At 51.6% G+C, this 10,758-nt stretch overlaps 1 protein-coding gene across 1 annotated transcript in view; it reads left to right on the forward strand.

Moving 5' to 3' along the window:
• The window catches only part of KCNN3 (potassium calcium-activated channel subfamily N member 3), a 155,206-nt gene extending 144,990 nt beyond the window's left edge, over positions 1–10,216 (forward strand). The window contains exon 8 of the mRNA XM_004619265.2: positions 1,596–10,216. Within this exon, the coding sequence (XP_004619322.1) occupies positions 1,596–1,892 (297 nt within the window). The 3' untranslated portion in view covers positions 1,893–10,216. The remainder of the gene's footprint in view (positions 1–1,595) is intronic.
• Positions 10,217–10,758: the final 542 nt, after the last annotated feature.

The following is a 10,758-nucleotide window of genomic DNA, read 5'->3' on the forward strand; positions in this document are numbered from 1 at the left end:
TCTGGGCGGTGCTGGCCAGTTAGAGTCTTATCAGGCCCCCGTTCCTGTCCACAGCGTGGATCTGGCCATCATGCTTTTTTGCTATGTTAAAGCGAGGGACAGAGTCACTTCCTTGACTCACACCTTAGCTTTACAACTTCCCCGGAGCTCGTTGCAAGCACTGGTGCCCTCAGCCCCCGGGGCCACGACCACTCGTGCTGGCCATGGACAGTCTTCTCTGTGTGAATATGTCCATCACTGCGCCAGACAGGAGTCCAGCACCACCTGTATGCCCATGCCGGGCCAGCTCTGGGGCCCGCCCATGAGCCCGCAGGCCAGCCGCCTGCCCTGGAGGGACTTGCCTTCTGTTGAGAGGTGAGAGCCAGTGAGTGGAAGGAGCAGCCCCTGACGTGGGGCCCCGGGAGCAAGCAGGACCCCGGGAGGCCCGGCAGAGAAGTTGGAGAGGATGAGGGCGTTGGCGGGGGCTGTGGGTGGGGAGCAGGACTCCTGATGTGGGAGACCTGGCCAACTAGAAGACATCCCTGAGCACAGGGGGCCCAGGGGAATCTGGGAGGCTGTCGGGAAGGAGGGAGCTGGACGAGGCCCAGGGAGTCTTAGCTGAGAGATGAACCAGAGCCTCCAACAGGGCGCCTGCAGGTGGGCTGCCCCTTGGAGCACCCCTGGAGGGAGGGGTCCTGTCACAGGGGTAGGGGGGCAGGGCCGAGACTTGGGTGTGCCTCTGCATGAGGCTGGCTCCAGGACTGAGAGGTTGGCTGTGTGGACACTCAGGCTGCAGTGCTGAACGTGGGCGGGGAGCGAAATCGCTCTGGAAGGAACCTTGTGTGGTTCCTACTGCCTGCATAGGTGATGCCATGGATGGTGCCCATTGGTCTCGTGGGGCCAGGGAGGGGACGCAGGGCTGTGTTCCCGAGTCCCCTCCTGGCCTCTGCATAATCACTCTTGACCCTGTTTTATAAGACTGAGGTTCCAAGAAGTTAAGAGGCAGGAGGGCGCCTCATTACTGAGCAGGGGCCTTGAGCATGGCCCCCCTACTCCCATGCACACAGACCACCTGCCCTCTCTTGGGTCACTGGAGCCAGCCACTGCGGGAGCCGAGGCGGCAGGAGGCTGGGGACAGTTCAGAGATGCACCCCAGTTCAGATGAAAGTGCTGGGCCCAGAGAGAGAGCACGGGGCAAGCGCTGGCCTTGTTCCATCCCTGGCAGTCTGCAGGGACCCCTGAGCCCCACTAGGAGTGATCCCTGAGCACAGTGCTGGAGCCAGCCCTAAGCACCAGCAGGTATGGCCCCAAATAGAGAAAAGTTTGCTTCTTTCCGCCATAGGCACTTCCCAAACCACATTCACGGTAACGCACATCCCTCCCCTGAGCAGTTCACAAAACCACCATCGACCTAGGCCCACTCGAGGCCCATTCCTCAGGCTCGTCCTCCTCCACCACCCCAGGCTGCCAGCCATGGCCAGTGCAGGGGCGGGTCCCTTGGTCCCTGGAGCTGCCGTGTTCTGCCCTCCCGTGGCAGAGCCCCCCAATGATGACCAGTGGTCTCCCTGTCTCCTGTCTGTCCATCTGTCTGTCTCCCCACCCGCCCATCCGCACAGATGCAGAATGTCATGTATGACCTGATCACGGAACTCAACGATCGGAGCGAGGACCTGGAGAAGCAGATCGGCAGCCTGGAGTCCAAGCTGGAGCACCTCACGGCCAGCTTCAACTCCCTGCCCCTGCTCATCGCCGACACGCTGCGCCAGCAGCAGCAGCAGCTCCTGTCTGCCCTCCTGGAGGCCCGGGGCGTCAGCGTGGCGGTGGGCACCCCACACACCCCGCTGTCCGACAGCCCCATCGGGGTCAGCTCCACCTCCTTCCCGACCCCGTACACAAGCTCCAGCAGTTGCTAAATAAAACTCCCCACTGCAGACGCGTTACCCATAGGTCTTAAGATGCAAATCAGCTCTTCCCCTGGTGGCGTTGCCGTGGAGGAACCTTCCGACCGGGGGAGGAAGGAAGAGAGACCCCGCTGGTGGACGGACGTGTTCGTTCGGCCTGCCTGGTTCGCCATGCCTTGAAACCCGAAATCTAATCTCTGTTTAGGTGCCTCAACTTGGGAGTGGGAAGAGGAGAGGATGGGGGGCCCTGCCGCACAGCTGGTGGAGAGCGGGAGCCCGAGCTCAATCTCAGGTCTTCAGGGGTAGGGGTCAGATGCACCGGTCACCCAGAGTGAACTGGCCTGGAAGGGGTCTGCGGGGAAGAGAGTCCTCCCCACTGGGGTCTGGGAGCACCTCTCCTTGCCTGTGTCGCAGGAGCCCGGGGTGGCCAAAGCAAAGGAGAGTGCCCGCACCGGACTCCTCCCCTCCCAGCTTAGTGAGTTAGAAAACTCAATTCAGTCTAGGAAAAAAAAGAAATTAAAAAGCCAGATTTTTTATCCAGGACTAATCCCCATATAAACCTGTGGATTTGCAGATGTGGATTTTCACATACACACACACACACACACACACACACACATACACACACACACATACACACACATTTCTTAACAGTGATTCAAGTCTTTCACTTGTTTAAATTTTATACCAATCAAAAGCATCCTGGCACCTTAACCCCCTACACACACACACACACACACACACACACACACACACACACACACACACACATACACACGCACCCACACACAGACTCTGAAGCATGCTGAGTTGTTTCAAATTCAGACCTGGCTGCGTTCAGCCCGGGTGCACTGTGCTCTGAGCTTCTCTGCAGACCCCGTCCAGATTGCTCGCCCTGGGCTGGCCCTGTGCTGGGTTTGAGAGGGACAGCAAAGTCAAAAATGTTGGCATCCTAGAGGGACCAGCAGCCTTCCCCAACTAGCAGATTCTGCATTTCTTTCTGCTACCCAAATGCACATGGTTCCAGTGGTGGCCTGGCCAGGCAGACAGATGTCTGTGAGGAAGAGCTGTGCGTGGGGGCGCCCCAGCATTTCCTGAGAAAGAGGGAGCTGGGGGTCCATCCGACTCTCTATCCAGTCACAGCATTCCCATCCCAGAGGGCAGGAGAGCCAAAAGGCCATGGGCCTCCCCGTGAGCAACTGAGTGGGGAAGAGAAGCCTTGGTGAGTGGCCCATTGTAACTTTACCGTCCCAAAACCACCTCAAAATGCAAGATTCTGCACAGAGGAGCCCGTAGGGAGGCTGGGAGGGGAGGCAGGGTGGCCTGGCTCCTCCAATAGCCTGTGGTCCCCAGGCCGTGTTCATCTTGGTGCACAAACTCTTCTGTTCTATCGCCAACTCCAAGAGACTTTAGAAACATCCAGATGGAGCGTGGGCATGGAGGAGGCAGCTGCCATCGCCCCCCGCCCCCCGCCTCTGTGCAGTGCAGTTTCCTGCTGGCCTCTGCACTGCTGCTCCTGAGGTCTGGGACCCTGTCCTCTGTCAGCGGAGAGCTGGGGGGTCATCTGCTGAGGATAGAACAGAGGGTTCCATTGGCATGATTGTCCTGTTAGGGGTCACTTGTAACAGGCCTTTGTCATGTGGCCAGGCAGCGCCTTGTGGAGATTCCCTCCCGCAGCTCCAGGCCCTTGCAAGAACAGGAACCGTAGACGGCCCCGAGCAGAGGGCCCGGCCACAGGGGCCACCCTCCTCCAGAAGACCTGGTCCCTGGCTAACCTCGCTGTGATCTCGACAGCCGGTTTCGACCCTCTGAGGGTCTCGTTTTTCTCTTAAACACGCCTCAGATGTTTCCCTTTGTTGTTTCCTGCCCTACAGATGCCACCTTTGCTGTTGGCTTGATATTTTTCACTGGTTCTTTTATAACTCTCAGTTCTCTGAAAAATTTCCCCTGCCTTTTTCTTTTTAAACCAGGCCAATCCTATGTCCAGAAGTGATCCAGCCAGACTTATGAGCAGGTATTTACGTAGATGAAACAACTGGCGGCTTCTTCGAGGCCTGGGTGCCATTGCCTGCAGGCAGAGCCCCGCCAGGTGTCAGTTAGAGACCCCTGAGTGTGTCAATCTCAGCTAACTAACCTCCAGCCCTCCGCTGTGCATCCCATCAACCCCTTTCCTCCTGCCGGACCCTGTGACTCATGTGCAAACGTGGGCATTTAGTCTTAACTTCAGATAAGTGATATGAATACCCCACTGCCATGCCTCGTGCACAGATGTGTACACAGACTGCCGAGAGCCACGTTGAACTGTGGCCTCTCCTCTTCCACTACAATTAATGTGTCCCCTAGGGAAACCCTGGACCAAGCTAGCCACTCTGGTCAAGGGGGGTGCTCAGAGGCATTTTCAGCTGCAGTAGCCCCTGGCACCTCAGAAACACGTGGGCATTTGTAGCAAGGCTTACAATAGCTATCTCTGGTTTTGACCCTTGGTGAAGAAGCATTGCTCTTCAGGAAAACCAGTGATTGGATTTGCATGTTGCTCCTCAAAGGAGTGAACAGGAGGCTACTTCCCTGGACTAGCACCAGAAGTAATAGTACTTCCAGTATTAGTGTGGTACTAATGCTGGAAGTGGTAGTACTTTTAGTATTGGTGCGGTGCTAGTTTTAGAAGTAGTAGGACTTCTAGTATTAGCATGGTACTAGTGCTAGAAGTAGCAATGCTTATGGTATTAATGTAGCACTAGTGCTAGAAGGAGTACTCCTAGTACTGGTATAGTACTAGTAGTAGAAGCAGTAGTATTACTAGTATTGGTGTGGTGCTAGTGCTTCCCTCTACTAGCGCTGTGGCTTTCTATGGCAAGTTACCCCTTCTCCTGTGAGTATGGTCAACCCTGGATGGCTTAAGTGTTCTTTCTACAGCCCATCCTTTGACTAATTCCACTGTGCCTCAGCCTCACAGTCAGATGGGAAGGGGACAGGTGGATCTTCATGCCATGCCTTCATGTTCTTTGTTTTCAAGTTTGGTGGTGACGGAGGAGGCTTGATTGTCTACTCCAGAATTGGCTATATATAAAAGCTGTTACTTAGGGAAACCTCATCCAGTTCTATCCACACTTAGAAGTCTGAACCAGTAATTCAGAAGCCCCAATAACTTTTATGGTAACCCACTGACAGGTAAAAGCACTCAAATAGTCCCCCAAATCTCTAGACACTTGAATTCAAAATAAAGAGCCCGCTCCCTCATCGCTTAAGCCATATTCTAGCTTTGTGTACTGTAAAGTCGGGGATGTACTGTGATAGGTTTAGGACCACTAGGCTCAGTGGAAATTCAGGACCCAGCTTCAGTGAATAAGTGATCTCAGACTAGGGACTTGGTCCTCCTTAGATTGAAGTCCAAATACAAATCTCACCACTTCTGTGTGATCATCATCAGTTTTCAGAGTATCTAGGAAATGTTCTTCTCTCCTCATAGTATTGTAACTTCATGACAGCTTATCTTTATAAGTGCTTAACATGATCCAAAATAACCAGAGGAGCGAGGCCTGGGTCGCCCTGGCCTCAGCAGGGGCTGCAGTTACAGCACAGCCTCGTAGACGAGAAGGTGCAGAAACGCACCAAGTGCTGAGCAAGCGTCAGCTCTGGCTGCTGACAAGAGGCCCAGGAGGGGTGTCACTGAGAAAACCATGCCTTTAATATATGTGAGAATTCCCCCCTTCAGTTTTCATGGAAAAGAAGAAAACTAGAATCAGAATGAATAAAACTCTAATGCTGGATCCAGATCTTTGGCCAATTAACCTCATACCTCAGTTTCTCTGAACTTAAAATGAAAACAAGAGTTGATGCCATGTGCAAAGTATTGGGAATAGGTTTAAAACGTGAAGATTTACAAAGACTGTGGCCCCAGCCGCCCGGGGTACTCTTGAGTTCACTGGGCAACTAAATGCTTTTCATTTAAAAATGTTCACTGTTACCTCTCGGTGAGGTGAGGAGGTGGTCAGGAGGAGATGTGGGCTTTAGTGCATGGTTTCCTGCTGCGTGGACGCTGGACCCCAGCTGAAGTCAGGGCTTCATCCCAGGCAGGGCAGTGCCACTGCCCAGGCACTGCGAGGCCAATGCACTGCCACTAGGTCACTACCCTTGCTCATTGCTGCTTTTGATGCTCCAAAGAGGTCCCAAGTCGTTCTGCTCCCCTGGGGATTTCGTAGAAGCCCCTGAGAGACCTGCCGGTCAGTACCTCGCAGCGCCTGGGAGTTTCAGCACCTCGGACAGCTTCCCGTCCTCTCAGACTCCAGGTCCCTCTCACCCCCAGCAGTGTATGTGCTCCTTCCCCTTCCTGCTGTCACCAAAGTGAGCGTTCTGGGGCAGGATTGGTGAGGCCACCAAGAGGAGTACGACAGGGACAGGAAGGGTGTTTTCCTCTGGGGGAGGAGGAAAGGGCGGGCTGGCCCCAGCCACAGGGATGTAAGTAACACTCAGCTCCCCTGAGACAGGTAATAGGTAGATTTTTACTGTGTGAGTCTGGAACTTACAGGAATACTCAGTGCAATGGCATAGAAATACAGTAAAGAAAATAACTGTGATCTTTCCCCCCTTACACCATTACTGGAAATGCCCCAAATATAAACTGGAGTTTCCCCCCTCTGAACAAAACTATTGTCAAACTGTCAACGTGTGACCTCTGAATCCAGGTGCCATGCACCCTGCAATTCCTTGGATTCCGTGCCAGAGAGAGTCCTTCTGGAAGCTGGAATGAGTGTTGGAACACACAAAAGAGACATTGTGGCCCACCGAGCTGATGGAGGAAAAGCACAAAACGCCACACCCACCTGTAGTTAGGATCCCAAAGAGATGCTGAATTAATAGCCAAAAAAAAGCAAAACAAAAAGATCAATCAATGGACTGGTGACAAGTCAGGGCGGGTTTGATGGGAGCCACGCCACCCAGGGGCCCAGGAACCAAGGACGCTTACTGCCCCACTGTCTCGTTTTCAAATCTCCACCAGGACCCATCCAACATCATCAGACACACAGCGACTCCGTCAGGGTCCCAGACCCTCTGCCCTGCATCAAGGAGCGGAGTAACCACTCCACAGAGCAACAGGCTATTCATGGAGGGAACGTGCTCATGGCAGACTCCGAAAGCGAAGTGTTCATATTCCGAATCAGACGCGCGCTTCACTACGAATTTGCATCTTGCCTCTGTACTGCTTGCTATTTTTTAACAATAGGAGAAAGCATATCAGTTTATTTTAAATATGAAATATATTGCTATATTATAAAATATATTGTAACTTTCAACTAACATTTTGTAATCCAACTAGTCTTTTGCAGGCCCGTGTCTGCCTGCTCTCCTGTGACTGTTTCTGGGTACATGTTACCGTTAGTGACTGATTTCCTGACTTCCAGACCGGGTAGGGTGGGGGTGGGGCAGTCCTCAGCCAACACAGCTGCCATATTCCAGTTCTCCAAAACCCACCCAGGAGAGGAAATAGAACATGATTCCGAGCTTAGGAGAATAATTCTGCCCTAAATTCTGTCAAGCCATTACAGGAGAGAGATGTAAAGCCATGCCTCCTTGGGTAGCTGTGAGGATCTGGTTCCATAAATGCCTAGGCTCCTATGTATACAGAAGCCCTCCTATATAAATGGTTTTTTTTCAGTCTCAAACTTAGCCAACTACTGCTCCCTTTTGACGGTGTCAGAGTCAGACCTCAGCAAGAGTCTCATTCTCTCATGACTTATAAAACTCCAAATTCTAAGCATTAAGGTTCCTCTGAGGGAAGACGGAGCGATAGTACAGCAGGTAGGGTGCTTGCCTTGCACGTGGCAGACTCAGGCACGACCCCTGACATTCCATATGGTCCCCTGAGCACTTCCAGGAGTAATTCCTGAGTGCAGAGCCAGGAGTAACCCCTGAGCATTGCCAAGTGTGGCCCAAAAGCCAATAAATAAATAAATAAATAAATAAATCCATATTTAATTTTTTTTTAAAAAAGAGTTCCTCTGAGGTCACAGTAAAACAGGATTTGGATTCCACTGGCAAGGGGAGCTCAATGCACAGTTGTGCTTTGGCAGCCAGTGGCATGCCGGTGGGAACACAGTGTCGATGGGTTTGTCACGATGTGCAGCACAGCTCCTAAGGAAGTGACAGAGACAGAACATGCCCAGCAGTGTCCAGCCCAGAGCTGGGTATCTTGTTCTGCTAGTTTAGCTGGGAGGTAGAGTTTCCATTGAGGTGTTTTCTCTTATTGGGAAATATGGGGAAATTCCTCTATGCAAACATGTATCAGCTCCACCTCCCTCCCTCAGTAGAGTGGCAGAGAGGAAATGAAAAGCGTCTTCGCTACCTCCTTCGAGTGGCAGAGTTCTAGATTAAAATTCAGTTACAGGACAGGGACTTGGACTTGCCAGAACCCAGGGCCCCCTCCCAGTGAGCACCCTCATTGATCGTCATCATTTGGGGTGTGATAATGCCCCACCTGGGGAGCATTGTGGCGATGTGCGTGAAAGGGCCTGTCTTCCCTCCACAGATGCTAAGAATCCACATGCATAGACTGGCTGTGGCAAGGAAAGGGTTTCTTCCTGGGGGAAAGTCTGGAATCTTCACAAATGAACATTTATCTGTGCTTGAATGTAAATAAGATGCAGGCTGCAGTGATACTGATTATTTGTGTCCCCTGCAAAGGAAGTCACGGCATGCCAGGTTTCAGTGTGGTGTGTAGCCAAGGCCCGGCCAGCACACACATTTTGTTCGGATGGAGCTAAATGCTCTTAGTGTCTGCCTTGCTCCTCAGCTGTCTTAGGCTGAGGTGCCTGGAAACTATCAGAACTCCAATATGCCTGTTTTTCTGTAGCTTATTCACAGGGGTCATGAAAATTGGTTTATTCTCAGATTTATTATTGGTGATAGATTCCTGTGGGAATTGGTTTGTTTCAGTACTTCTCTGCTCCTGAATAGAAGTGTTTCTCTGGACTTTACCTTTTAGCCCTCGTGAAAGCCTTAACACTTTCACATTTCTAGAGAGCGAATATATTCTGATTTTCCCCACCCCCAAGTCTGTGTTCCATCTAGAGCAAAGAAACTGGTATAAGCCTGTCTGGGGGGAAGGCTGGTCTCTCACCAGCAGTTCAGGTGGTTGGCTGAGGTCTGGCCCAGCCTTGGCCCCTCTAGTATGGGGCAGCAACAATAGCAGCAGCTGGGAGCCTGGTGGGGTGCAGAGCCTCGGGCCCACGAGAGCCCCAGCATTGGAGTCAGCATTGGAACCGGGTCCCCAGGTGGTTCTTATGCACAATAAATGTTCAGCCATGCACAGCGGTGGAAACCAACATTAACAACAGGAAAATTAAGTCATTCCTTCTCTGATCCTCATTTACAGAATCACTTGATGGTGATCTGTAACGGCTGATGGTGAACGGTCCTGTGTTTATCTGACAATGATACCCCCTAACTTGATGGTGAACTTCAGGAATTACTCCTGGTGGTGCTCAGGGGACCATGTGGGTGCCAGTGATTGAACCCGAGCTTGCCAAGTGCAAAGCAAGTGCCCTACGCACTGTGCTATCGCTCCAATCCCAATAGACGTAAAACAATTCAGAGGCAAAAGGAGGCAGGTTTTTTCCAGCTGACTTAAAAGTGGGCACCTCATAGCCTTGGGCAACCGTGAAGTCCCCTTCTGGGCTCTTTATCTTCCCCTATGCTGGCAGGGGTCTTCCAACCACCACCACCACATGCTCCCAAAGGGAAGACCCCCATGGGAGCCCCTGGGTCTCTGCTCAGCCTGCGGCAGAAATTCCTTCCTGAGAACATCTGGGCCCTGAGAACTCACCTCCCGCACAGGGTGTGAGAAGCAGGTGACCACCTCAAACCCTTCCAAATCTCCTTTGAAGCCGATCCTCCTGGTCATTCCACCAACTAAACACACTCCGGGGTGAGCTGGGAAAGAGGCGAATTCTGATATTGGCGCCATAAATCGATATGTACCCAGAAACAGTTATGTTCTAAATTAATGGCTTTAACCTGTTCATTGTAAAAAGTGCCTTGGACTTCAATCTAAAGAGGTCAGTATAAATATATGTGTGTGACGTATGTAGGCAAATATTGACATATTTATACATACATAGGTGCACACACATGTACCTGCACATCATATAGAATATAGACATACGTATATTCGCGCTTCCTTAACATATCAGATTGCTATCTGCAGCTCCATTTCTTTTGTCTGATCCTTTGTTTGTTTAGTGAGAACTTTACATAGAGAGGTTCTATTCAGGACATCGATGTATTTTTGTTTGTTTGTTTTTTACTTTTTATTAAAAAGGTAAAGGATATTAAAAAAAAAAAGAGTCAAGTGCCTGAAGGTTTTGTATGGGGTCATGGTAAATGTTCTCGGGTCATAAAAGAGGAAATGATTTGTCCCTGGGGAAAAGTTCTTTGCTCCCAAGTGTTTTCCCTCTGCAAGTGCATGACCACCAGTGTCTAAGGGGTGGGAAATTTTAGGGACTGGAGCGATAGTGCAGCGGGGAGGGCATTTGCCTTGCACGTGGCTGACCCAGGTTCTACCCCCAACATTTCATATGGTTCCCTGAGCCCTGCCAGGAGTGATCCCTGAGTGCAGAGCCAGGAATAAGTCCTGATCACTGCCAGGTGTGGCCCAGAAAACAACAATTAAAAAATAAGGAAGGGGCTGGAGCAATAGCATAGCAGGTAGGGCATTTGCCTTGCATGCGGCCGACCTAGGTTTGATCCCCAGCATCCCATATGGTCTCCCTAGCAACGCCAGGGGTGATTCCTGAGTGCAGAGCCAGGAGTAACCCCTGTGCATCACCAGGTGTGACCCAAACAGCAAAAAAATAAGTAAATAAATAAATAAGGAAAATTTTAA

This window comes from Sorex araneus, chromosome 5, assembly GCF_027595985.1.
Source record: "Sorex araneus isolate mSorAra2 chromosome 5, mSorAra2.pri, whole genome shotgun sequence".
NCBI classification, from domain to species: Eukaryota; Metazoa; Chordata; class Mammalia; order Eulipotyphla; family Soricidae; genus Sorex; species Sorex araneus.